General features: G+C 35.6%; 3 protein-coding genes across 6 annotated transcripts; 2 read left to right on the top strand and 1 right to left on the bottom strand.

The window, feature by feature from the left end:
* Positions 1–167: 167 nt before the first annotated feature.
* LOC120195805 (myb family transcription factor PHL7-like) lies at positions 168–4,383 on the top strand. Of its 3 annotated transcripts, XM_039197739.1 has the most exons (8): positions 168–345; positions 1,749–1,979; positions 2,428–2,504; positions 2,648–2,690; positions 2,856–2,906; positions 2,991–2,997; positions 3,330–3,399; positions 3,645–4,383. In XM_039197739.1, the coding sequence occupies exons 2-8, from the start codon at positions 1,760–1,762 to the stop codon at positions 4,161–4,163; spliced, it is 987 nt and encodes a 328-aa protein (XP_039053670.1). In that variant the 5' UTR covers positions 168–345; positions 1,749–1,759; the 3' UTR covers positions 4,164–4,383. The 3 variants fall into 3 exon arrangements, with proteins under 3 accessions (XP_039053670.1, XP_039053668.1, XP_039053669.1); XM_039197737.1 differs by lacking the exon at positions 2,991–2,997 and having other exon boundaries at positions 173–345; positions 2,856–2,913; positions 3,645–4,379; XM_039197738.1 differs by lacking the exons at positions 168–345; positions 2,991–2,997 and adding an exon at positions 903–959 and having other exon boundaries at positions 2,856–2,913; positions 3,645–4,380.
* Positions 4,384–5,570: 1,187 nt separating this feature from the next.
* Positions 5,571–18,528, top strand: LOC120195807 (gamma-soluble NSF attachment protein-like). The gene is made up of 9 exons (XM_039197743.1): positions 5,571–5,700; positions 5,953–6,020; positions 6,491–6,575; positions 6,814–6,972; positions 7,817–7,954; positions 8,777–8,855; positions 9,757–9,836; positions 17,310–17,439; positions 18,252–18,528. The coding sequence occupies exons 1-9, from the start codon at positions 5,654–5,656 to the stop codon at positions 18,354–18,356; spliced, it is 891 nt and encodes a 296-aa protein (XP_039053674.1). The 5' UTR covers positions 5,571–5,653; the 3' UTR covers positions 18,357–18,528.
* A 3,607-nt stretch (positions 18,529–22,135) lies between these two features.
* LOC120195827 (protein LSD1-like) lies at positions 22,136–26,477 on the bottom strand. 2 transcript variants are annotated; one of them, XM_039197763.1, is made up of 8 exons: positions 26,367–26,477; positions 26,215–26,279; positions 25,377–25,481; positions 24,536–24,646; positions 23,534–23,646; positions 22,648–22,785; positions 22,493–22,546; positions 22,136–22,395 (listed from the first exon to the last, which is right to left on the bottom strand). In XM_039197763.1, exons 3-8 carry the CDS (start codon positions 25,477–25,479, stop codon positions 22,354–22,356), a joined length of 561 nt encoding a protein of 186 aa, XP_039053694.1. In that variant the 5' UTR covers positions 25,480–25,481; positions 26,215–26,279; positions 26,367–26,477; the 3' UTR covers positions 22,136–22,353. The 2 variants fall into 2 exon arrangements, with proteins under 2 accessions (XP_039053694.1, XP_039053695.1); XM_039197764.1 differs by having other exon boundaries at positions 22,648–22,728.
* Positions 26,478–27,121: the final 644 nt, after the last annotated feature.

Below are 27,121 nucleotides of genomic sequence, written 5' to 3'. Positions count from 1 at the left end.
TATTTTTCAAATATAAAATGATAAAAACTTTGAAAATAAATGTCGTAACCTAGAATGACAGAATGGCAGTAGGCATCGCAACAATGAAGTAAAAAAAATGTTTGTTTTAATTTAGAAGACTACTATAAAAATAAATGAACCGTTTCATTTCATTTCCCCTTGGGAAAGAGAGGGAAAAAAGCAGAAATAATAAGCGTCTGCTCTGCGTCTTTGGTTTTTTTTTTCTTCGGCTTTGGATTTTGGGGTCCAAAAATTGGTAACTCTGCTTTTGCTGAAATATTTAAATTATAGTTGAAGTCGTCGTGAAAACGAAGTTATGGTGGGATGCTCGTAGATCTACTTCTGGTATGCTTTCATCCTTTGGGTCTCTGGTCTGCACACTTTGACTTCTCAAGCTTTCGTTTTCACTATCTTTTCTTTTCCGATTCCGGGGGTTAAATCAATGGAGTAGAATTAGGAATTATGTCTGGTTAGCCTGTAATCCGGTCTTGATTTAGGGTTTTAAATGATAGAGGATTGCATCGCACGCTTTTAGGACTTGGACAACCATCCTCTCTTTTCTGACCTAAGAAAAATTTTCCTCTGTTTTCTTCACCCCTTTTGAATTCTATTGTATGTTATTCATATTTCAAGTATACAATAATAATCAGCTGGACGTCACTTCAATTTTCTGTTTGTACAAACTTAAGCACTCCAGTTTTTGTGTATGCCTCTTTTTTATTTCTAATTCCCGTTTCACTAGTAGGGACAGGGACAGTGGGGACATAATAAAGAAATTATATTTCTTATTCAATTAGTATGTATACCTTAGGGCTTTTATAAGACATAAAGAATCATGAACTAGAAACTAGAAAACAATCAAAACAGAATATTTCCTCCAACAATTCAGCAGTGATTTCCAGCACATCTTTTTTAGATGAAGAAAAAATGCACATAAGTGAAAGACTTAAGTAGTCAATGTATGTGCCTAATATTTACTTTTAGGGTTCATCTCTATTTGACATCTTTTACTTCCTAGATTTCTTTGAGATCTAGCTTAAAACACTATTGGATGGTTTATGGGTTATATTACATGTATTATGGCTGTGGTTTGTTTAAGGTTAGGGTTTAGGATGCAGTGTTCTCTGTTGCATCAAGACAAGCCAAAAACGGAGAATTATATGCAATGTTGGTGTATATAATAGGAAAATTCAGTTGTTATGAAAATTGTTTATGGTTCTTCCCTTACTCTGTTATTAGAAAGTTGCAACTTTTCACGGCTTGCTCTAGTTATGCCTTTAGGTTTACAATTGATTCCTATCATGGTATTCAACAATAATGATTATGAATTTTTTTGGTTTCATTCATTATCTTATGAATAATGATAATAAAGGTTTTACTAGCAATTACTATTAAGGTGATATCATGGAAATATTTCCATGTTAACTGCAAAAGTTGACAGATAGTTTGATGGCACTGAATGCATTTAATGATGATATTTATTAAGTTAGTAACCTTGGAAATTGTCATTAAAGTGCTCTTGAGGAAAACACTGAAATAACAAAAAAGAGGAAACACTATGGGTTTGGCCGGCTAATGGTGCTAATAATCCTTTTATTCATGCTTTCCTCGCCATTCATCTTTCTTTTTTGTGCGACGGTGAAAATTGCATCCATGATTTGTCTAGGTCTTTTTCTTAGTATGGAATCTATTAGTGCTTTGTATTTATTACACTCTGTATGAATCTGTTTACTCCTCTTAATTTGTAGATGAACTGCAAATGTATCAACCAAAGAATGTTCCAGGTTCAAGTTTAGTTCGTAGCAACTCATTAGTTCATGGTCAACATTTAGATTGTGGTGCTAGCTCAATGGACCCAGTAAGTGGAGGAAGCAGCCTCGCCAACAACCCAAATCTTGCATCAAAGCAGCGATTACGCTGGACACATGAGCTTCATGACCGTTTTGTTGATGCTGTAGCTCAACTTGGTGGGCCAGATAGTGAGTCTTGTCAATGGTCTCCCTTGCTATACATTAATTCTTATCCTGAATTTGTATGTGCTTGCAGTTGACTAGATTGGCCATTGAATTGAAAAAAAAAGTGCGGAAGGTTGGAAATTATGCTGCCTATATTTTGGTGCAAGATTGTAGTAAGAATTTTTTAGAAAGAAGTAAAAGCAATTTGCTAACTTTGTGGAAAGATAAATGGTTAAAAGGGGTTTCATATCTTGAGCATCTCTCTTTCATCAAGTCTCTTGTTTGTCAAGAATTATCTATAAAATAATTTCTTGCTAAATTGTGCGAGAAACCATTAGGTACCATGGTGGCTTTAATTTTTATATGGACTTGTTTATGTTTATGCAGAAATTTTAATTACCATAAAATTTTCCTGTTTATATATGGTAAAGGTCTAAATGGTGAACGGGTTTCTTTCTTTTTACCCTCTCAGGAGCTACACCAAAAGGAGTTCTTAGGGTCATGGGTGTGCAGGGTTTGACAATATACCATGTCAAAAGTCATTTACAGGTATAATTCTTTTTTCAACCTAATGAAGAACGATACTTATTTATGTACATGTGTTCAGAGTTGCCCCAGGAACTGAGGATTTTGTTGAATAGTTCATTTATTATATATGACTTTTCTTGACCTTACTTTTCTGATCCATCCAGAAATATCGGCTTGCTAAATATCTCCCTGATTCTTCTTCTGATGGTAGGTTTATAACCTATTCTTTTTATTTTTAATGTATATGTAAACTGATGTTGTTTAAATTGTTGTTGCCGTTAAGTTTATTCTTCATACTTAATTATAACTTGAGTTGTTTTGTACAAAACCTTTCTTCTTGATATTGTTTGTTTATTCTATTTGTGAATGAAGGTAAAAAGCCTGACAAAAAAGAAACTGGGGATATGCTTTCCAATTTGGATGGTTCATCGTGAGTGAAGCTGTAGCCTTTTCGGTTTGATTTTTGTTTTGAAAATTTTCCTTTTCATATATATTCACCTATTGTAGTTTTGGAGTTGGGTATGCAAAGCATTCCCATCTAGATATGTGTTGCAGGTATTTAGTTAGATATTGGCTGTCAGCTTGGTACCTCAATTCTTGCTTGTTTTATAGAGTTTAAGAAGTAGGGGCCAGGTTACATGTTATCACCACTTGTTACTATTCCTTGTGTCAAGAATCAATATGGATATTTCAATTATTTCCTTTTTTGTGCCACAACGGATAAAACTCATTATTGTACATATGAGGAAGGACTGTGCTCTTTAGATGACTAAAATATCTTTTCATCTACATAGGCTCATCAACATGAGTTGCATAGAGTTGAAGGTTTTTTTCCCCTGATTGCAGGGGCATGCAAATTACTGAAGCTCTGAAGTTGCAGATGGAGGTGCAGAAGCGCTTGCATGAACAATTGGAGGCGTGTATTCTCAATCCAAATTTAATATATTATTTTTGTTTATTATGTTTATTGGGCTCTTCTTGCTCTTCTGAGTTTCATGGTGTTGGGTGTAAGCTACGTTCAGATAATATTTTTCTCTGTATTCATTATAAACCTGGAGCAATTTGCTAAATTTCTGTGCACATATTAGACACATGCTTTAAGTTTTAGGTGTTTCATTTGTTTTCTCAAATCACAGATTTCATACCTCTGATTCACAACAGGTGCAGAGACAGCTACAGTTACGGATAGAGGCGCAAGGAAAGTATTTAAAGAAGATTATTGAAGAGCAGCGTCTTAGTGGAGTCCTTGGAGATGCACCTGGCTCAGGAGCTTCAATCCCAGGGTTGGGTGACAGTGGCCTGGAATCTGACAAGAAGACTGACCCTGCAACTCCAGCCCCCACTTCAGAATCCCCTTTGCAGGATAAGGTTGCCAAAGGAGGAGCTTCTGCCAAGAGCCACTCTGTTGACGAGTCTTTCTCATCTCATCATGAGCCTTTGACCCCAGATTCTGGTTGCCATGTGGGTTCCCCAACAGGGAGTCCTAAGGGAGAGAGGTTGAAGAAGAAGCAACGGGTGAGCATGACTGCAGCATATGCTAAACCAGAGATGGTACTTCCCCACCGGATACTAGATTCGAGCTTAAATGCTTCCTACCAACAAACGCAGTCAGTTTTCATGGGAGAGCAATTTGATCCTTCATCTGGGATATCGATGAGAAATGACAATCAATCCAGGTAGGCTTCATGGTAAATGTTATCAGTTTCATGTTGGCCATGTATTTGCCAGATGGATTTCTGATTAGGTCAAAAAGAAAAACTTCTTAATGTCTGTTGTATGAGATAATTAGACGGAAGCAAATCGGTCCCTTTGTCCTAATATACCTAGCTTCCATATAGTGTACTGGAATTAATTAGAATAGAAATGAGAATTCACCGTGAACGGTGGTGGAAATTTGGCAGTGCCATGTCCCTGATACTGTGATTGTTGTGTATCTTGGTTGAAGGTATTGGTACTTTGGTGGCTTGAATTGGTTCTTGTGAATTACCACTATTACTGTTTTTGGTTTTAATACTCCGATTAATTTATGAAAACTTAGTAATTTGAGTTTGCGCCAAGTTTGAAAAGGGGTTTTGATATTCTTTTTTGGGGGCAAAACTTGTCAATTGAATTATTGCAAATATATCTTTATGGGTTATAAATATTACATTTCTATCATATAAATTATTTGATATGCTTTTAAAAATTAAAGATTGTTTTGATTCTACTGATTCAAATTTAGACATATTCTTATTATAAATGTAATGTTATAATTTTAAATTAGATTTAATTTTTTTTAAAAAAGTTCTTTTAATAGAAATTTTTAAATAGAAGCTAGATACACAGATCATATCTCTTAGTAAAGAAAATAATTTTATTATTTGATAATTAAAATTATTAGATTTCAAAAATTATAAATTTTAATACTAAAAATTAAAAATTAATTATGATGTGTCAGAGGTTCGAATCCTGATGATTATATATGGAACAAACTAAGTTAGGAGGATCGCCCTTATAATAATAAATTTATGTGAAACAAGATCTAGATTAGTCTATCAATAGATTAGATGCATTGATTGATTAAAAGAAAATATGATGTGTTGAAACTAAAAATTAAATATAATGTTTTCGATTAGATGATCTCACAAAGAGATATTGTTCACACTTCAGAGGGATTTCTTGTAAAAGGATTTACGGAATTAAAGTGTAATTTGCTTATTTTTTTTAAATAAATAAATAAATAAATAAATATATATATATATATATTGAATTGAAAAGGTCTTAACAAACTAAGCTAACAAAGTAAAACACAATATTTTTTGATTGATCATAAACTATATTATTTTAATTTTATTTTATTTTACCCAACTAAATACATAAAAGTAAAAAAAATATCTTTTCGTAAGATATTTTACCAACAAACACGTTAATTATTAGATTAAAGTTTTAAAGTTGGAGGACAAAATAATAATAATAAATTTATGATATATATATATATATATATATATATATATATATATATATATATATATTCATCCTACGAACAAATCTCTCTTTTTTCATTTATCCATTTCATTTTAGGCGTTTAAAATTTGATTTCATCCGCCAGATACGGCACTGCCATCAAATCGAAGTTAAAGCAAGTCCACCAATCGACCACAATTCGCAGAAAGTGAAAAACTCCCGACGCCATGTCCAGCTCCGATCCTAACAAGCTCATCTCCAAAGCCGACAAGCTGTATGCCTTCTCTCTTTCACTCTACAGAGCTCTTACTTGTCTATTTCTTCGGAGATTATGTTGTAATTTAGCTTAAGATTCTTAGATTTGAACCTTTCGATTTTTTTTGATATGCGATCTCCCACCTGTACTGTTAAAGGATCAAATTGATTTGATGTAGATAAGGGAAAATTTGGAAAACTGAATTAATCAGCATCCAGCAACTTGAATTGATCAATACTTCCTACTGTTTTACTCTGTTTATATTTGTAGAACAAAGCTAAGTCTTACGAGGTGGAGTGCTGATTGGAAAAGTGCTACTCTTTTATACGAACAAGCTGGTATGCTATCTACTTTTTATTCAACCTCCAGGATTCTTATTTAAAATATTCAGTCCATGGTTTAATGAAATTTCTACAACAAAATGTATTATGTAAATTGTTTCTGCCATTTTTGGAATGGGTCAGATCTGAAGGCAGACTGGGTACTCTCGGAATCTGCAAGATGAAAATGAACTAAGAGGCGCCAGAGCTTGAGCTCCGTGACGCTCTCCAATGCTCAAGTCTGTCAAGGATCCATGGTTATGGAGATTGTAGAAAATATTAGCTTAGTAGAGAAGACGAATAAGATAGAGGCTAGGGTATCCAAAAGATAAAGATGAGACTCCCTTTTAGGGTTTTAATACCTTTCATTTATGCTTGGCCTTGGACTTGTGTATTACTGGGCCTTTTAGTTGCTAATTAGTTGGTCTGGTCATGATATTTATGCTATGATTATGATGACTTTTTCATTTTGCTCATGATGTATGTAGCAAACGGATTTCGAGTTTCAAGAGATTATGAGAAAGCAAAGTTGGCATTTGAGAAAGCTTCCAAGGGACAAGAGATGCTATCTTCGTATCCTTAATCACTTTCCTTCACTTTTTTATTATCCATTTTGTATGCTATGCTTACTTCTTCATATGTAGTGTGTATATACTTACTTCAACTTGTTAAGTTTGAATCTTGAGACAGGGATGGGAAAATAGAGGGTTTCTGTTCTCTTTTGTATTGAAAGCCCTAGTGAATCTACATATGTACCAAAAAAGAAAAGGAAAATATATCTCCATTGTTGCTTCCTTTATAAGCAAATCAGTCCCTGGGATGCTGCTAAACATATGGAGTCTGCTGCTGCTTTAGCGAAGGAACTACTTAACTGGACTGAGGTCATTGACTTTTATAGAAGGGCATCTGAGCAATATATGCAGTGTGACAGACCACAACCTGCGTCTGATTCACTTGCCAAGGCTGCCCGGTACAGACATTGTTTAAACTTTATGTTGTCAGAATTATGATTTTACATCATTTCAACTATACTAATCTCCAGTTCAGATTTTTCAATTACGGCTAGTACTTTAGGTGGAACTGAACAGAACATTTCCATCAAAGATATACTTGCTCTGTTAAGTTCTTTTTATTTTTTTGCTTGATCTTATATGGTCGACAGAAGTCAATTTCTATGAACCAAAAAGGAGAAAAAAATGAAATCAATTTCTTAAAGCATTTCAATTCCATTATAGTTTCTTTTTAGTTCTGCATTATCAATCTGTGAATGTGCTATTTGACTTAAATTGGCTTTCAAACATTGTAATTTACATTATGCAAGAAAATATCATGAAAAACACTTATATCTTTATATTTTAATGAAGTTTGAAGAAGAGCCCAAATGTTGTGGATGTGGAATTTTCTGTATTTTCAAATCCAGAGATTCCGGTTTCACTCATTATTATTTCCACTTCCAAGCTTGTAAAACCTTGTCTTTATTGTTAGGATGCAGAGAGGGAATGGATATACGTGTTTATGGAATTATTATTGATAACTTGAAGAAGATCAATTCACTATATCAATATGCATTCAAATGAATATTTGTTCAGGTTTTCCTGGGTTTTTTTTTGGGTATTGTACTTGCATTTTTTCCTAGTGCTTTTCTGCATAATATTTGTCAATATACTGGTGTAATCTATAATCAATTCAAGAAACCTTCAAAAGAAAAAAGAAAATGCTCTTTGTTTTGCATGCAATAATCCAGTTCTTACAACATCACCAACTGTTTCACAACTGCAATCTCATTTTTAACCTCTTATTACTTGTTCTGGTAGTGCTTTGGAGGATGCTTTGCCCGATGATGCTGTTCAACTCTATACTGATGCTTGTGTTATTCTCGAAGATGATGGAAAGGAACAAATGGCCTTTGATCTGTATCGTGCTGCCGCTAGTGTTTATGTTAAACTTGAGAAGTAAGGATTTGCTTCTTAATCTGTTGAGATATAATATATAAATCCTCATTCCTAGGATTGCGAAATGGAAGTTATACACCCTTGTACATCATATGGTGTAATACATTCTTAAAATTAGAATATTTTTGCCTTTCCTTAAAATGAAAGGGAAGAAAAAAAAAACTGGGCACTAGTTTTTGTTTTTACTAGAATATGATCTTTAATTTGTAGATAAATAAAGCCCTCATGTTGCTAAATGATTTCAAATGCATCTAGTGTCTTTTTCCTTATGTCTGGAACTATGGAGTTTGGGCTAGTAGACTAAATATGATCTTTAATTTGTAGATAAATAAAGCCCTTATGTTGCTAAATGATTTCAAATGCATCTAGTGTCTTTTTCCTTATGTCTGGAACTATGGAGTTTGGGCTAGTAGACTATCTTTTTTCAAGCCAATTTTTGTCTCTGTTTAATTGCACATGATCTTTAATTCATAGTTAAATAACTTCATTTTGCTAAAGGATTTCAAATGCATTTATGTGTCTTTTTAACTTATGTCTGGAACTATGGAGTTTGGGTTGAGTAGACTGGAGCATGTGAATTGTGATTCTTTTTAAGCCAATTTTCATCTTTGTTTAATTGCACATTCAGTACTTTTTTCTTCTGTTTGTCAAGCTACATGTTGACTGCTGACAGCATCCACTTATCTATGACTGGATGTGATTGACGTCAAATGTGTTGGAATGCCTATAAATTTAGAGAACCTGTTCTTAGGCAACTACATTATTTGCATATGTAAGCAAACCTTGCATGAGACATTATTTATGGTTTTTTTTTATCCTCAGGTACACAGATGCTGCTACTTTCCTTTTGAGGTTGGGCTTAGCAGCTGACAAGTGTAATGCTAGAAATAGCCAGTGCAAGGTGCGACTTTATTTTGTAGCCAAATTATTTATCTTATTATCATACATCATTTTCATTTACCATCCCATTCTCCTTGTTTTATATATCAGATGATATTATTTTCCTGAGAAATATGATGCGCCTTTTTTCTCTCTAAATCCATGTATGCTTTTAGAAGTTGCTGTGCTGCTTTATGACTTAATTAACTTGCAGTTTAGTTCCGATACACATTTTTTTGGTACTTATATGCAGAAAATTTTATGAGTGGTGGTAGGAGATAATATTTTTCTTTTTCTGCAAGGATGAAAGTAGGATTTAGTCAAAGTGGCTAAAGTCGTCCATAGAATTTTTTAGAACTAATATTGAAACCATTTAAAATATGCCTTATTTGTCAAATCAAATGCCTATATTTGGCTGGGTATGCAGAACAAGAAAATGCTCTCCAAATAAAATTTCCCATTAAGTTTTGGTTGATCCTAGAAGACGTGACGTGATACCTATTTCCCGGTATTAACCGACTTTTTTTTTTATCAAACTGACTTTTTAATAAGATTTTAAGTATTGTAATACCTACATCCTAGGCAAGATTATTAGCTAATATAGTGGTTCCTACTTCAGTTAAGTGGTATGTAGTGCACTTTGCATAGTTCTACTTAAATTTACCCTTCCCTTATTAACTTCTGGGTTACCTTTTTATGCACTGTCTCAACAAGTATACCTTTGTATATGTGGGATAAAAACTTAATCCTGAGGGATTATTGGTCCATTACCAAGTGATTTGATAAATATCACCTTGTGTAATCATCTGGTGGCTATTGTTCTTTTTGCTTGTTTGGCATTGACATTTTCTTCTTTTATTTATTTATTGAAATGAAATTTTGTTGGTAACAATATGCTAACATATATATATCTGTAATTTCAGGCATATCTTAGTGCAATTATTGTGTATCTTTATGCTCATGACTTACAGCAAGCAGAAAAGTGCTACAATGACTGTTCACAGTAAGTGCAGTTCTCCTCTCTCAGCTACCTTTCGAACCAATATGTATTGAAGTATATTTAGTACTTGAGGATGTGGTTTTTGGCTCTCAACTAGTTGATCTTGTTAGCGCACAAGTGATTCTCTAGCTACTGAAAACAACTTTCCATAATATCTTCATTCTTGAACGCCTACATAAAATTAAATTAAAGGCATTTTAGTTATTTCCTATGTGTTTTTTTTAAATGTATCTCCTCTATATGTCTATCAAATGCATCTAATCACTAGCATCTATTCCCTACCCAACAATCTTGCTGTATTTTATAAATTGTTTTTTCCTTCTATTTTGTGTGTGTGTGTGTGTTTTTTGGGGCGGGAGGGGTCAAATAGTTCTTTCCTTTCCCCTGAAAAGTGGAACTCATTAGCAAAATGCTTTACTCTGATGACTTCGGAAACTTGTGTTTACTGTTACCAAATTATGTTGGTGCAGATTCTCTCTCGGCCCCCTCTGCATGGGTTTTGTTGAGCATTATTTTTTCGTGTATAGTTGAAGTAAAGCAATAGAATGATAATAGTTTAACTTACGCTACTGTAATCAGATATCAACTCACAACAATTATTTCTTCTCTTTCTTATGATCATATATTTCTACCCATTTTGATGTTTGTTTTTTAATGCAGAATGTTGTCTCCCTTGCCATATAAGGGAAAACCAGTTACATATTCCTTGAGAATAATTCCATAGCGGAAAGCATCTTGAAATTAAATATACTGTCTATGATTTTTTTCTCATATATCTTTATACCGAAAAGTAATGACGTGTGTGTAGAGAAAAGTGATCTAAACTACTATTTTTTTTTTATAAGATTTGAAGGTCTCTTTAAAAACCTCCTTGATTAATGGAGCTTGTAAAGAAGCTTCTTAATCATCGGAAGGAGGAAAAGAGTGCCTTATAATTTCATTGAAGAAAATAAGAATTACAACCTTGGAAAGAAAAATCCAAGTAGAACCCTTACAACAATTCTTGAGCCTTAAAACCGAACTATAGAAGTCAACAACATAATAATCAACCTATACCAGCCTTTGCTAGAGCATCGGCATCCATATTAGCTGTCCTTGCAATCCATCTAACAACCCCCCCGATAGTTTTAAGACACTCAATAATATCTCTAACAATGAAACCATAAACAGCTGGACATGAGACAACCTTATTGATCCAGTCTGCTGCAACTCTGCTATCACTCTCTATGATCAACCTATCTTTAACCCTCCCTAGAACAGAGGTAAAGAAAGAGATACCCCTTTGGATAGCTTTAAGTTCCTTCAATGTTGGAGGTCCAGAACCATCCGGTTCCTGAAAAGAACCAAGGATTGCACCAGAATGATCCCTCATAAGACCACCCAGACCTGATTTTTCCCAATCACAACTAATTGCTGCATCCACATTCAACTTGATGAAACCCGTAGGGGGAGGTAACCAAGGGGTTATGGAAGACTTCAAGAAATTGTAGGACGAGTAAGAATCCCCTATAGAAGGATCAGAGATTAAGGAGTCCTTAGGAATAGAAACGTCCTTATTCTTTGCTAAATACCAAGAGGCCAGCCTAACTCTTGTTAAGAAGAATAATTCAGTCTGATCAAGCTTCCCCCCTTCAAAAACTATGTAATTCCTGAATTTTCAGATTGTCCAAATAACAGCCCCAGGAATGAAAGTCCAAATTACCGAATTAGATTTCAACTCATCCCAAGCAAGAAGAAATTTTTTTGCTTCTGCAGAAAACACAGAACTAAATCTCCAAAAATTTAGAAATTTATTCCACAAAGACCACGCAACCGAACAGGAGAAGAATAGATGCGAAGAAGATTCTTCAACCATTTTACAAAGAGGGCATAAGCCATCCTCAATACCTTGAACTCCTCTTTTAACCAATTCGGATTTAACTGCAATTTTTTGAAGCACAATTTGCCAAACTAATGTTTCAACTCTAGGGGGAACCAATCCTCTCCAAACAATCTTGTTCCAGAAATGAGACTCTTCTGAAATTGAAGCACAACTCTTAACACAAGAACCGACTGTATAAACCCCATCCCCACTGCCTTTCCAGATCAATCCATCGCTAGAATCAATAGATAGAGAGAAAGAAGAAATGATGCTCACCAAATTGCACCATTGTTCAAGCTCCCAATCGTTTAAATTTCTTCGAACTTTAACATCCCAAATCCAGCCCGAAGAAAGAAATTCCCCAAACTCACAAAGTTTACCGAATTTATTAGTTGACAGTGAAAACAGTCTAGGAAATAGAATCTGAAACGGAAAATCAGCAGCCCAGCTATCTTGCCAAAATCGAACATGCTTACCATTTCCGACATAAACTTGCACAAACTACGGAACTTACAACCAAAAGAGTCTTGTTTGAAATGGTTATTAACCACTGATCTCCACAACCAGGAGGATTGAGAAGGAATCTTGCTGTCAAACAATAATCTAGAAGAGTCAATGTTGTATTTGCTACAAATAAAATTCCTCCAAACAGAATTTCTCTCATTTGCAAACCTCCAAGACCATTTCCCTATCAATGCTCTGTTCATAGAAATCAGATTCCGAACTCCCAAGCCTCCCTCAGTCTTTGATTTGCAGACATCATCCCATTTAACCCAGTGTATCTTCTTAATACCATTGCCCCCTCCCCATAAAAAATTAGACATAATAGAATTGAGAGTCTTGAGGATAGAAGCTGGAATCTTGAAGATAGACAAAAAATACGTAGGTAGTGAGGACAGAACGGATTTGATCAAAACCAGTCTCCCTGCTAAAGAAAGAGTAGAAGCCTTCCAACCTACTAATTTAGAGTGAAAATTCTGTACCACTGGTTCCCAGATAACAGAGGAATTCCTAGTAGCACCTAGAGGGAGGCCTAGATAATTAGATGGGAAGTTTCCCACCAAACAACCGATAGAATCTGCCCAAGTTTTAACCTCCTGTTGGGATATATTAATCCCGAAGAGTCTGCTTTTCTTAAGGTTTAGTTGCAGCCCTGACATAACCTCAAATATTCTAAGCACCCTCTTCACATTCATAATTTGAGTCTTCGAAGCTCCACAGAAAATAATTAAGTCATCCGCAAACTGCAAGTGTGAAAGATTAAAAGACCCCTCTTCCTTGCCAACTGTCAAACCAGCAAATAAACCCTCCGAAACAGTTCTTCGGATTAAAAGATTCAATAATTCCTCCACTAGGTTAAAAAGTAAAGGCGAGAGTGAACATCCCTGTCTAAGGCCCTTGACCATTGGAAACTCCTCGGATGGAACCCCATTAACTAACACTGAGATTGAAGCTGTAGAAACACATCTCCTAATCCAACTTATCCATGTGAAACCGAAACCCATTTTTTCCATCACCTTGAACAAGATAGGCCAGTCAACCGTATCGTATGCCTTTTTGAAATCAACTTTAAACACACAACCCTTTAGCCCTTTCTTCCTCCAATAATCAATACCCTCGTTAGCAATGAGTGAGCAGTCCAAAATTTGTCGACCGGGAATAAAAGCGAATTGAGTCGGGCTTATAAGATCTCCTATACAACTTCTAAGCCTCCTTGAAAGACACTTGGATAATATCTTATACACTCCTCTTACTAGGCTTATAGGTCTATAATCATCAAGACTTCCAATGTTAGATTCCTTAGGAATAAGGGTAATAAAAGTATGGTTAATACCATGTTCCCATTCTTTCCCCACAAAAAATCTGTGAAAAAACTGCATAATATTCCCCTTAAGAACAGACCAAAACCTTTTAAAAAAACCCAAGTTCAATCCGTCGGGCCCCGGAGCTTTATTGCTATCACAAGACTTTAGAGTTTCCCAAACCTCCTCCTCGGAAAACTCATTCTCTAAAAGCATATTCTGTTCGAAAGAAATTCTGGGAAAAACCAAACCAATATCTTCAACTTCTAAAGTAGACCGATCATTATAAATTTTGAAAAAATGATCTTTGACCTTGGCCTTGATAACAGTTGGATCGTGAGTAGTATTCCCATCAACAATTAAAGCATTAAGAGCATTTCGTTTCCTCCTAACTGAAGCACAAGTATGAAAGAATCTTGTGTTTCGGTCCCCATCATTAAGCCACTTCTTCCTAGAATTTTGAAGCCAAATCTGCTCCTCAATTCTGTGAAGTCTCCATAACTCTGCTCTACAAACACTAAGCTCTTTAGCAATCCCCTGAACAGAGCTGTTATTCAGCTGCTGGGCGTCCTCCTCAAGCTTCTGAATTTTCTTTTCCAAATCTGATATTGCTACTCCCGGAAATTGATTCTTCTTCCCTGACCATTTCTTGATGGCAGCTTTAGAGTTCTTCAAAATACTTAAGATCCCACCTTTTCTCCCAGTCTTCTTACAGTCTGTGATAGAATGTCTGACCATATCCTCAAAGCCGTCTTCCTCCATCAGATAATTAAAGAGTCTAAACGGTCTTTTCCCCCAATCAATACCTTCATCTTTCAATAAAATAGCATTGTGATCTGAAATGGATTTAGGAATAAGAGACTGAGAAATCTCAGGAAAAGTAGCTAAAAATTGACCATCCACTAAGAATCTGTCCAATCTAACAAAAGTTGGATCATCTTGGTTATTACACCAAGTGAACCTTCCCCCATTCAAAGGCAGATTAATTAAACCTAAAGACTGAATAAACTGAGAGAAAATCCTCATAGAGAACCTATTCTGTGCTTTACCCACCTTCTCATCTTCACACAAGTAAACATTAAAATCTCCTCCAACACAAACCGGCAGATTCTGTCCAGAAATGAACACACTGAGTTCTTCAAAAAACTCTCTTTTTCTTCCTCCACTGAAGGCCCATAAACATTAATGAGGACACTTCTGAATTGATGCAACCTGAATTTCCCTACAACAGCAATGAATCTTCTGTTAATGCAGTGATTTTCCATCTCAAACACATTGTCATCCCAACAACATAATAAGCCCCCTGAAGAACCAATAGCTGGAGATTCAATAACACTCTGAAGAGTATTCAGTCCATTCCTTCTCAGAAAAGACCTTTGAACCTTCTCTACTTTAGTTTCTTGTAACCAAAGAAAAGAAGGATATGAGCTAGAGACCAATCTCTGGACTGCTTTCTGTTTTTCTCTTTTCCCCAAGCCCCTAACATTCCATGAAATTATTGCTAATTTGTCTTTCATTAAAATTTCTTGAAAACCTGACTTCCCCACTATGGCAACTCAACTGGCCAAATTCAAGCCCTATTCTAATTTAATTATTTTGTCCAGAAAAGCTTCCTTCCCCTTAGTAAAAGAGACCCCCAAAATCTGACTCACTTGCCATGTGGCTACTGCTTCATCTAAAAGCTCTGAGAATTCTGTAGAAGAGGATGTAAAAATATTAACATGTTCTAGAGCTTCTCTTACCAATGATCTTCTTGCCCTTCTTTTGCAAAATCCTGATTTGGAATTAATCAAATGACTGTCCGTAACACAACCCTCTGGCTCTCCATCGAGACTACTAATCCCAGCTTTCTCTACTAAATTTGTCTCCTCTCTGCCTGGAGAATTAAGCTCTGCTGCTGTAGAAATCTTTTGTATTGGCGTGCAGACCTGATCACAAACTTTCTTTTGAACTGGAACAACCTCTGTAACATTAATTTCCTTATGAATCTCCCCATGCCAATGTTTTCTCTCCCTCCTTCTATAAACTTTGCTGTAACTGGCCATTCTCCTTCTCTGTAGAGGCTCACTTTTTGTGGATAGCGAGCTTCTATGCACCACCATCGCTTTATTTCTTAACTGGCTCTTCAAACAATTCGAGTTAGGAACTATCAGTGAAAAATTAGGATCAAGAACCTCAATATCTACACTGGCAGACGTAGCTGAAATGCAACTGGTCCCTTTATTCTTGTTTTTAACACTCTAGCCTCTATAATTCCCCTGTTTTTAACCAGTTTACTAAACTTGTTAATTGTATATCCTGGCCCAGAAGGAAAAAACTTTGAAGCCTCCGATCCAGTCAGCTCATTGTCAACAGATAGGGCCTCCGGCCCATTAGCCGAAATATTTGAATTTCTGATGCCCAAACCTGCAAACTCACCTACTATGGTATTCCCACCATTCCGAACACCTGACAACCCTCTTTTAATGCCTTTCCCATGTTTAGAAAGTCTTGGAAAGTGCATTTCCCCATCAGACTGTGCTGTGCCGAAAGAAACACCATCATCATTCCACAAGTCAACCTTCTGTCTGAACATCTCTGCTGATTTGACTGAACTTTCCTCATATTCTGACTTCTCCCTGACTCTACCTTCCTCAGACCCCAACTCGCCATACTGTTTCCCATCTGCACCGATCACCGGAAAAAATTTGAAAAAAGGATTTGCATCTTCCCAGCCCGCTCCAACTTTGATCTTAATCCGATACGATCTGCCATAGGATCCAAAATTAGTGAATTCTGGAACATCGAAAGGACTTGCAACTCGCAAAAGAATCCTCACAAACGAGAGATCCTCCCTGTTCTTAGTGGACTCATGGATTTCTACCATACTTCCCCATCTTCCAGCAGCTCGTTCCAAGAAGGATTCATCCCAACATAACAGAGGAACCCCACTTAACTCAAGCTGACAATAAGCCATTGGAACACCTTCTTCATTCAGTAAAGGTGCTAATCTATCAAAACAAAAGTTTATTACATCTCTCTTCTTTGTCCATGCCTCCATCATTTCTTCGAGAGATTTGAAAATGATAACACAGGAATTACCGACATAACCCCAACCAACAATCTGAACTTCGTAACCATTAGTAATGAAGAACTCTTGAACTGACTTAATATCTAAAGAGAGCTTAAAAATCCCTGTTAAAGATCTTTTGACCCAGTTCCGATTCTCAGAGGGAATATGCATTTCCATAACATTCTTCAATGCTTTCTCCCTTTGATTCCCAACAGAATGTGTCTCCCTATACCCCAAAGTATTGTTCCTCATATCCTCAGTCAGTAAAGCCTCTTTGTACGATCTGTCATCCCTAACACTCCTACTGGAAAAATCAGCCTCTTTCAACTTTGAAGGACCTGCTGTAAACGAAACTGGACCCAACTGAACTGGACTATTCTTGGCCACATTCCTTGGACGAACTTCATTGTATTTTGCAACACCAACTGAAATCCTTCTCCCATCTATCAGTGAATCATTTAACATATCAATTGCTCTCCTCAAACCAGATTCCCTCTCAAACTGAACAAAAGCAAAAGTGGAAAATCTATATTTTGGGTTTTTAGTTTCTTTCGGGATGAAAACTCTCTCCACAGTTCCCTGAGACGAAAAAATATCTCTAAGCTCATGCCGAGAAACTCTCCTACTTAGATTATCGACAAAAGCCTTCCAGACCTCGCCTGAACCTATTTTCCCTTTCAACTTTTCTCTCTCTCTCTCTACTTTTCTCTCTCCCATTCTCTCTCCTTAATCTAAACTACTATTGTGTGGGATATTTTCAGAATTGATGCTTTCTTGAGCAGTGATCAGAACCGCTGTGCTAGTAAACTTCTTTCTGCTTATAGAGAAGGCGATGTAGAAGAAATTAAACGTGTGGCTCAATCAAGTACTATTTCCAATCTTGAAAATGTGGTATGTCTTTTTTACCATTTGCACCTTTGTTTTTGGAAATAAATGCTCTGCATGATAGAACTTACAATGCAACCATGGCAGGTTCTAATTGGCCAATAACTGTGCAGTTTTATGTGATACGTGACTTATAGGATCTTCTAGAGAACTAATATGGGAATTAGGGAATTAAAAATTGACACACATGTCCATCCGCAACTGGGCCAAAGTAGATTAGTACATGCATTCTGAATCTCTAATAACCAAGCTAAAAACTGAGATCGTAAAAGTTGACCATTGCAAAGAAAATATTATTGAAGTTAGAAGATTTTCTCTTTGGTTATAAACTTTCATTTGAGTTTCTTCTTCCCCTGAAAAGAAGGCTAAATGGAGCATATTCCTATTTTTTGGTGTTTCTATTTTGTCCTTGTACTCTAGTTGATTTCTTTTGACATTTTCCTGGACTTTTTTATATTATATTATATTATATAACCAAAAAAAATACATTTTCTGCAATGGGGAAAGGATTACTGGGGTTCACAGAGATGTAGCGTGTCCAAGCTATATTCCCATTTTCTAATTTACGCCTCTTCCCTTTGCTTACCATTCTGAATAAGGGAGAAGGCATTAAAGTGGTTATTGGAGGGGACTCGGAATTGAGCTCTGTTTTATTCATCAAACCACACCTTAATCTTTGAAAATCTTGGTTGTGTTCAAGCTGTATTCCCATTTTCTAATATCGGTCTATATTTCATGTTAAGATAGACAATGGTTAAGGGCTTGCGATGTTATTCATTCAATTGCAGACAATTTGAATGAAATAAAACTGTGTGCAGATCATAAAGCTTGCAAGGAAGTTGCCTACTGGTGACCTGGCTGACATACAGGGAGATGCTGATAAAGGTGGGGAAGAAGCCCTTGATGAAAATGACCTGACATGAGTTTCACCTTTCAAGGAATTGTCTCGTTGTCTGTCGCATGTTCATGTAAGTACATAGACATAAAAACATGTTTGGTTTTAAGTTTGCTTAATTCGTGTATGTTTATGCCTACTTAATGTTAAACTGTTGCTTGTTTTATACGAATTGGGCGATTGCCCGTATTGGAACTTTTCTTCTATCTCCCTGTCGGCCATTAATTTTCATATATTGCTTTATGAATGATCTAATTATTAATTCTATCTACCATGACTGACAAGTTAGACTCACTGGATGATACTGTTAATTTTATTGTTAAATCATTGTTATGAAAATTAGTGGAGTAATAAAAATAAGTAGTTCAACAAATTATATACAAGTTAGTAAATATAATGGTTTAAATGTATATGTTTATCAAAATGGAGATTTATTTTTCAGTTTTCATAAAATATGATGATTGAGTTCTAACAAATCTTCGGAAAAAAATGATACCATAATTTAATTTTGAAGTTACAGGTTTTCTTGTAAAGTTATTATAACCTTTAGCAAGACGACGAGGCATTGGCATGTTCTTAAGAAGTAACAAAAAGTTGTAGCTTAAATTTTTTTAGTAAGATTCCCGCTTTCAATCTTTATTTTAGTTAAATCAATATTTTTAAGAACACATAAATTGTTTGGATTGAAGAGGTGATGGTGGCGAGGGTTGTGATAATGATCAAATTGATAGAATTTTTAAATATTAAGGATTTATTGAATTATTTTTGAATTAAAACTGGTTTAATAGAGTGCGTAAGTTTTGGGGGCTAAAATTGTTATTATACAATGTCACCACACTATTTTTGAAACGAAACATAATGTTAGATATGATTTTGAAAAAGATAATTGAGTTACCAAAAACGGAAATGTGATAATAGGTGAGTTATTAAATAAATAGTTTACCCAATAATATTTATGAGATTTGCAATTTAAGTGAGAACATTCTTCTTTTTTTATTTTTTGGAATTGAAAAGAGAAATAAAAGAGCTGATGTGCTACGGTTGTTAGATGCAAGGCATGCATTGGTAGCAGAGGAATTGTTGCAGCCGGTGGAAACGTTAAGTGAACGAAACCTAAATTGGTAGGATCAACACTTTTGGCGAGCATATAATATTCGTAGCCCATCCATAATGTCTAGATTCGATGCATTCAAGAGCTCGACTGCTTCTGCTCTGCACAATCAGTGTGTACCTGCACAAATTCCAACCCCCGTTCCCGGTCTAATTGAAAACCAATTAGAATCGCCCATACTTCAGCTTGGAGAGCTTGCACTATCCCAATAGCCTTCTGAAAATCTGAGAAGACCACCGATAGAACCAAAACCAATTGTCGACGAAAGTGCAGCATCCACATTCAAGCATAACCACCCTGGTTCCGATCCCGGCCAATGAACAGCTTGACGAGGGATAGATAAAGAGGTCGAAGGTCGAACATTCAACATAATATCGAACCCAAGTGATCCCTTTGTTCAGGATGCCAACTCAAGAAGGAACGTCGTCATTGAATACATAGTCATTTCTAGCTTTCCAAATAATTGAAACAAATAGAATAGGCCATGGAAATTCCATTCAGTAACAATAGCACGAGAATTTATACACTCTTGAATCTGATCCTGCAAAGGCAAAAGAAAAATTGATGAAAAGAGGGCAGGCGTTAGGTGCCAAACAGTCCGAGCTTCTTTGCAAACTCGTAAAATATGTATGGTGGATTCTTCAGTAGCATCACAGTAGGGAGAATGTCCTATAGAGCAACGGCACCGTTCCAGATTGGTCATCAATCGATTTCGATGGGCAACTCATAAAAATAGCCGCAGACGTTGGGGCACCTGAACTTTCCAAACAGTATTCAAGAAGCCATTTTTTGGATCCCATGAGGAGTTGGCTAAATGAGAGTAGGTCGATCTGATTTCGAAATTATGTTTAGGACTCCATCGCCGCATAATACAGTCATTTTCTAGAAGAGGGTAGGAGCATTTAATGCTCAAAATATGCACAATAGCATCAGCCGTAAAGAATCTGGAGAATTTACCATAATCCCAATCACTGTTGTCGTTAAGGAAGTCCGAGGAGGAACTTGAACGGAAAAAGGAGATCTGGACTGGCCAGATGATCTTGTAAAGGGTCTAGAGATGGCAATCAAATATCCTCCAAAGGATGAACAGAATTACCAGACCAAGCAATACCTGCACCGAAGTCATTCCACTACTCGGCAAGCGCCTGCCAAAGAGCAGGGCACTTTGGGCGAGAGATTGACTCGGGACAAAGGTCAACCGCTTTATATTTTTATCGCAAAAGACGAACCCATAAAGACCCAATATCCGTCAGCAATGAAAAGTCAATTTTGAGGATGAAAGCCACGTTAAAATCGTGAACACGCCTAAGACCAAAGCCTCCTTAGTTCAGAGGTTATTAACATAGAACTTCCCAGTTTATAAGGGACATTTTGGATGTCGATGAAGTGGAATCCATATAAATTTCTGGACAAGTTTCTAAACAAACCTTTTTAGAGAGCATCGTTGAATACATGAAATAAACAGGAATTGCCAAAAGAGTGGACTTCACTAGAGTGATCCGTCCTGCCATGGACAACGTGCGGGCAGGCGCAGCCCTACCACTAAAGCGAGCTCACATTTTGTCCAAGGTAAAATCATAGTCTATACATTTAGTTATCTTGTGTAAGATAGGAACTCCCAAGTATTTATCAAGACTATCCACACCTGAAAACCAAGGAAAGAACTTATATCGCACTGAAGCAGTAGATCCGTGTTAGGCAAGAAATAAATATTAGTTTTCCTTGCACTAACTAGATGGCGAGAGGAGTTGCCTAAAACTGTAATTGATATAAAAATAGTTATTTTATATAAATTTACTTGAAAATTAGATATTTTAGAAGTCATTTTATGGGTTAGCCATCATCGAATACAATCTGAAGGTTGACAGTGCTTTCTTGCTCACCGCATCAATGTTTATATTCAACGAGAAGGATAGTGGTTCGTGTTGATTGTTGACAATTCATCCTTTTCAATGCGAGAAAAAGATGGCTGACAATGGTGAGATAATACCCTTACATGGAGGATATTTTACGGAGAGTCCTAGTGTAGAGGGAAAACTTTTGATGAACTAGAGAGTAGTTAATCTCCTCTTCCTAAAACCGCAGTTATAGTGTAAATGTTGATGGTGATTTATGGAAGTTTGAATGGATCCCACAAATATTATTTATTAAGGATATACACCCCCTATATATTAAAGGGTCTTAGCTCTTCCTCGTCGAGGACAAACCATAAACATTTTTAATTCAGCTTATATTTGCTGATTATGGAGATGGAACGACCACAGGTTGTTTCATCAATGTTAGAGGTGTATTCAGTTCGATTTGGTTTTTTATAATAAAAGTTGAATCAAACTGCAATAAATGATTTTTTAAAATCAAAACCGAAACCAAATGGTATAAAAACCGAAATATGTGAAACCGAATTTTTTGATTCGGTTCGATTCAGTAATGCTATTTTTGATAAACCGAAAATGTTATTAGACATACTTTAATTGGGCTAAATATTAGGCCATTAGGGGTACGTGGATAACCGACTGGATATTAGTTTGAAGTTCAAACTTATTCATTCGGTTCAATATGGAAAATCTGAACCGAACTGTAAAAGGTAAATCCCAACCGAACCGTTTTACTCGATTCGTGTCGGTTTTTCGATTTTCTCGGTTTCATTGCTCAGTCCTACACAATGTAGCACATAGTATGAACAACTTATTCAGTAATTATTATGCTAAAACAATTTTTCCACTTTAAATACCATATAAATGAGACTTTCCGTGTCTATCAATTCACACACTAATAAATGCACCTCACATTTTCCCTATTATACCTTCATCAATGGACACAAACAAGTGGGTTCTTTTGAATATAATGCAAGTGGTTTTCCATTTTCAATTTGATGTACACAATTAATTTCTCAGCAAATATCTCGTAGGAGCTTTCATCTTTTGCCGGTTGTTATGCCAACCACCACATTGCTCACCTACAAGTCCCAAAATTTAATCAATCCCACCTTCACAAATCTTCAGAAAAACAAGTTGCATGTGAGGCTAAACATATGCAGTTAAAACCATATTTACCAATTTTCCACTCTCGTCAACAGACATGGGGTTCTCAACAACGACTGTTAGGCTCTGACAAATACGATAACCAATGGTTAGATTCAGTAAACAGTTGATTACTCAAAACCATAATCATTTCCTCATAGTAAACCATATAAATTTCAACAGCTTACTGGTGAAGTAGATGGCTTAGATCCTGAGGCAGCTGTCTCATTAGGTCTATTTACGGGAGGGGGCACCCTCACATTGCCCATCTGAAAATGAGGAATGGAGAGCAACGAACGGGTAAACCTCCCAATACAGTTTTCTATCTATAAACATACACATACACAGTATCTCACAAAGGTGTCCAAAAAATCTTGATTGGACGGGGAAATGCAGAGAATACGTATTTATCCTTCTGAAACATAGCAAAGACTAATTCTTCTGACATATTTATTCAACCAAGGGCAATCAATGTTATTAAACCAATTTATCAAAAAAAGGTTACTAAACCATTGATGTCTAATATATGGGCAATGTACGAAAAACCATGCCACAACATGAAAGGATGCACAGATCTTGATTATTTAAGAAGTAAATCAGTAAAATGGATGTCAAGAAGAAGGTTACCAACAATAACTGCTCTATCCATTCTTGAATCTGCTTAAGAGATGCAACACCACCTAAGCTAACCCAAATACCGTTTCAGAAAAGGGACCTAATCCTATTTCCACTAAACTTAACCAAATAAAAACACACATTTGGAATAGACCAAATACATATTAAAGAATATCAAGATTTTGAAAAGCCAAAACTCAGTTTCATGTGACTTAATAATAGATCAGAAAACAAGAAATAAGTTATGAAGATAAAGAATGACTACTATCAAGCAAATTATGAACTAATATGGCCCTCTTTTAGCCTCTTGTGAAATGAAAGTAAATCTTTAAATCTCTACGTAGTCTTAGATATATATTTATATGTAAATCTTTAAATCTCTACGTAGTCTTAGATATATATTTATATGTTAACGGCAGATGTGTTAAGGTGAAGTTGTGTAAATTCAACCATACTTACACCAACATTAGTAACATATTGACAGACGGCACATTTGACTGAAGGAGCTCCATGAGGATACATTAAGGTTGTATGGCAGTGCCCGCAATTGATGTGAGCAATCTGGTTGGATGCTATTTCATGGTCATGAGATCAAAGAAAGAAAAATAAAAGCTCAGTTAACAAAATAAGGATCATGAAGGTGAAAACAAAGAGAAAAATGAAGAAGCACAATATAAGATAAACAACCAATCGAGTTGCAAGACACCCTGGAAAAGCAATGGTCTGATATGAAAGAGGAAAAAAACAGAAAATACTCTGTGGTTTGTACTCACTCCCAAATTAGAATATTAGATCAGAATAGCCATCAAACACACGGTAGACAAATTTAGAAGCATAGTGAGATCTGTTTTTTTTTATAGGAATAGGATGCCTCATTAAAAACCTCCCTCATAGTAGTCCTCTGCCCTAAGGCTAGAACCAACTAGCGGAAGGAGGAAAAGAGTGCATCAATTTATTAATAATAAGCCAGTTACATAAGACTTAATAACAGTCTTGCAAACTACATAAAACTTTAAACACTTTCCTCTAAAACATACAAACCAACCAAAACAACGTTATTAATCACCCAATTCCTTCCTTTGCTAGCTTATCAGCCTCAGAGTTACACCTTCTAGGAATCCACCTAACAATAACCTGTTTAACTGAAACAGTAGAGACAATAACCTAACTAAAGTAGCTCAGGAAACTACTAGAGGAGGATGGCAATGAGTATGACAATAGAAACAAAGAATGTAAGGGTGACAAAAAAAAACATCCATGATGGATACATTGTAACACTTGAAAACCAAATATAGGACAAGGAAGCAATAATCAGAAAATGGAACAACATTCCCATAGAGAAAAATGAACAAGATTCCTTAAACTTGTTTACAGTGCAGAGAAAATTGTAGAAGAAAATATTCAAGCCACAAGCAAGCACAATATTTTCTTAAAAGCACAAAAAAAATCATTAAATTGTACCTGGTGCAATATTAATGGTGTGACAGCAAGAGCATCTTACACTTGTCGCTCCACGCGTATACATTAGCAATGTTCTACAACCTCCGCATATGAGTTGAGCCATTTCCATACCTGCACGATTATTTACAACAAACTTGGTTATCGAGCCATAAGAATTTCATTCAACTTATTTACAATCAAAATAAGAGGGATGTTGTTGGCCACTCCACGTTAATTTTTCTTCACTTAAACTCTCATATGTCTCTAGAACTTTGTAGATAACAGCACGGCCATAATTAGAATTACCAGATAGTTTCAAAGTATATATCAACAGAAGAAACTAACATGAAAAAAGAAAATGTTCATCTATATACAATAGAGTACCAACCAAGTTGCCAGGTTAACCTTGCAATTAATGTTCGTGATTTGTTTGGAGTGCTCCGATAATTTGAGCTCAGTAGTTAACTAGTTTATACAATCAAGTTCACATAAATAGGCAAGTATAAAAGCAAGGAACTCTACAGTAAAAAAAACTTTGTTAATGAACAATATATACAACAATCAGCCAAAAATTAACTTCAAAATCTCTAATATGAAAAGCAGTGGGTTCACACAAGCAAATTGTCATGAGTTTGATTTCACTGTTTTATATACATATATACACATAGTACTAAACATAGATAAGACCGATTACGACATAAAGGAGAAACCTACTAACTTTATGAACTAGATCTCGAGTTTCAATCGGAAACAATCATGTCTAATTTTTCCATGATACTGAAAACAAGCAACTGCCCGCAACTTCAAAAAACTAATGAATGGTTTTACATTGCAAAAAATAAGTACGAAAGATGAAGTGTACCAGTGGGAGTAATTGTATTGCATAATGCACAGCGAACACTAGTTGCCCTTCTAGGATAAAGAAGAATGCTCCTACAGCCGCTACAGACAAGTTGGCTCTGCATATCTGCAATCATTGAAGAGAGCCATAGCTCATAATAAAGATGATTTTTCCAAAATGCCGGTTGCAATTGATAATGTTGGTTTGGAGATTAAATAAGAAATAGATGGTAGTAAAATGTGATGCATTAACCGAAGCCAGTAAACCTCTCTTAAGCAACATGATCTACAGCAGTCAATATCCATAGCATTCCAAAATACTGAAATTACAAGTGGGAAAAAATCTAATAGTGATACAAATCTGACTCAAAGAAGGTGCAAGTTCAATTAACAACTAGCATACACGGCAACTTGATGAGAGTGCTATCTCTAAGTTTAATATTAGATATACTGAAATGTGAAATCATATGCGAAAACATTAACAATTAAAAACCACATGAATTTAAAATTTGAAATTCCAAAATTTGGGAAAGAATAATCATTAAAACAGAATATTACAACCAAATGCTAAGTCTTTTTTTCAAGCACATCTCCCTTTTTAATCAGATATTTGGAAACGTGTCAGCGGAATTGAGACTTCTCTTTCTAAAATCCCTTTCTTTTTTCTCAACTAGATCCTCAGCTAATAAAATGTTATAGCGAGATTGGGAAACGTCCAATATTATTTAAAATCAAATTTACAAAGAGAAAATGAAGAGTTTCAGGTAAAAACAATTTCAATTCTAAAATCCTAAAATTGACGAACGTAGATAAGATCAAATTAGAAAACCCCAAAGAATAAATTTGAATTGAAAAATTACCCAATTTCCCCTCCTTCACCAAGGAACCAGTTTCAATTTCTTTGATGAGATATCGAATAGTGTTCCTATCAAACAAATTCAAGGAAAAATAAGTTAATCGCGATTAAGAGGTATTTTCCTTTAAAAAAAATAAACAAGGAAGATAAATTTACCTTGAAGAAGGCGGAGAAATAGAATGCAAGAAAAAAAAAATAGCGCTGTTACAATGGAAACTTGATGCTGTGATATTTTGTAAATACTAGTAGATCCGCGTAAATCCTGTAACTAGGAATCATCCGTTTTAACCAGAAATCCGATTTTTTTTGTTTTTGTTTATTTTTTTATTATTAATATATGGTATTTATAAGTGATAGTCTCTGAGTTAAATACTCTCAGCTTAATAATAAAAGTTTAAATATCTTTACAGCAGTCTTAGTGTTCGAATTTAAATATGAGAAAATCGCCTCAGTGACCAAAAAAAAGTTATAATATACGATTTTAACCAACTTTTTTTGGATTTGCCAAAATGACCAACAAAATCGCAACGCGAAATAAAAATCGCAACGCGATCCCCAGAATCGCAAATCAGTTTCCAGAATCGCAACGCGATTCTTGAAAATCGCGATGCGATAGTACAAATTCGCATTGCGATTTTCCATAATCGCAACGCGAATATGAAAATCGCAACGCGAACACATAAATCGCAACGCGTATCCGTAAATCGCAACGTGTATCCGTAAATCGCAACGCGTATGGGTAAATCGCAATGCGTATCCGTATATCGCAACGCGTATCCGTAAATCGCAACGCGTATCCGTAAACCGCAACGTGTATCCGTAAATCGCAACGCGTATCCGTAAATCGCAATGCGTATCCGTAAATCGCAACGCGTATCCGTAAATCGCAACGATAATCCGTAAATCGCAAC

Source organism: Hibiscus syriacus, unplaced genomic scaffold, assembly GCF_006381635.1.
Source record: "Hibiscus syriacus cultivar Baekdansim isolate YM2019G1 unplaced genomic scaffold, ASM638163v2 tig00117021_pilon, whole genome shotgun sequence".
In the NCBI taxonomy this organism is placed as follows: Eukaryota; Viridiplantae; Streptophyta; class Magnoliopsida; order Malvales; family Malvaceae; genus Hibiscus; species Hibiscus syriacus.
The sequence above is the reverse complement of the archived record's forward strand: the minus strand, read 5'-3'. Positions and strand labels throughout refer to the sequence as shown.

Excerpts from the sequence above, each read along its gene's own strand:
- LOC120195805 (XM_039197739.1), top strand. The coding sequence starts at position 1,760 with ATGTATCAACCAAAGAATGTTCCAGGTTCAAGTTTAGTTCGTAGCAAC. Across the intron at positions 2,505-2,647 it reads ATGTCAAAAGTCATTTACAG|AAATATCGGCTTGCTAAATA; the intron begins GTATAATTCTTT and ends TGATCCATCCAG. Across the intron at positions 3,400-3,644 it reads GCTTGCATGAACAATTGGAG|GTGCAGAGACAGCTACAGTT; the intron begins GCGTGTATTCTC and ends GATTCACAACAG.
- LOC120195807 (XM_039197743.1), top strand. The coding sequence starts at position 5,654 with ATGTCCAGCTCCGATCCTAACAAGCTCATCTCCAAAGCCGACAAGCT. Across the intron at positions 6,576-6,813 it reads GGACAAGAGATGCTATCTTC|TCCCTGGGATGCTGCTAAAC; the intron begins GTATCCTTAATC and ends TAAGCAAATCAG. Across the intron at positions 17,440-18,251 it reads TTTCCAATCTTGAAAATGTG|ATCATAAAGCTTGCAAGGAA; the intron begins GTATGTCTTTTT and ends AACTGTGTGCAG.
- LOC120195827 (XM_039197763.1), bottom strand. The coding sequence starts at position 25,479 with ATGCAGAGCCAACTTGTCTGTAGCGGCTGTAGGAGCATTCTTCTTTAT. Across the intron at positions 23,647-24,535 it reads CACCATTAATATTGCACCAG|CATCCAACCAGATTGCTCAC; the intron begins GTACAATTTAAT and ends ACCATGAAATAG. Across the intron at positions 22,396-22,492 it reads TTGACGAGAGTGGAAAATTG|GTGAGCAATGTGGTGGTTGG; the intron begins GTAAATATGGTT and ends TGGGACTTGTAG.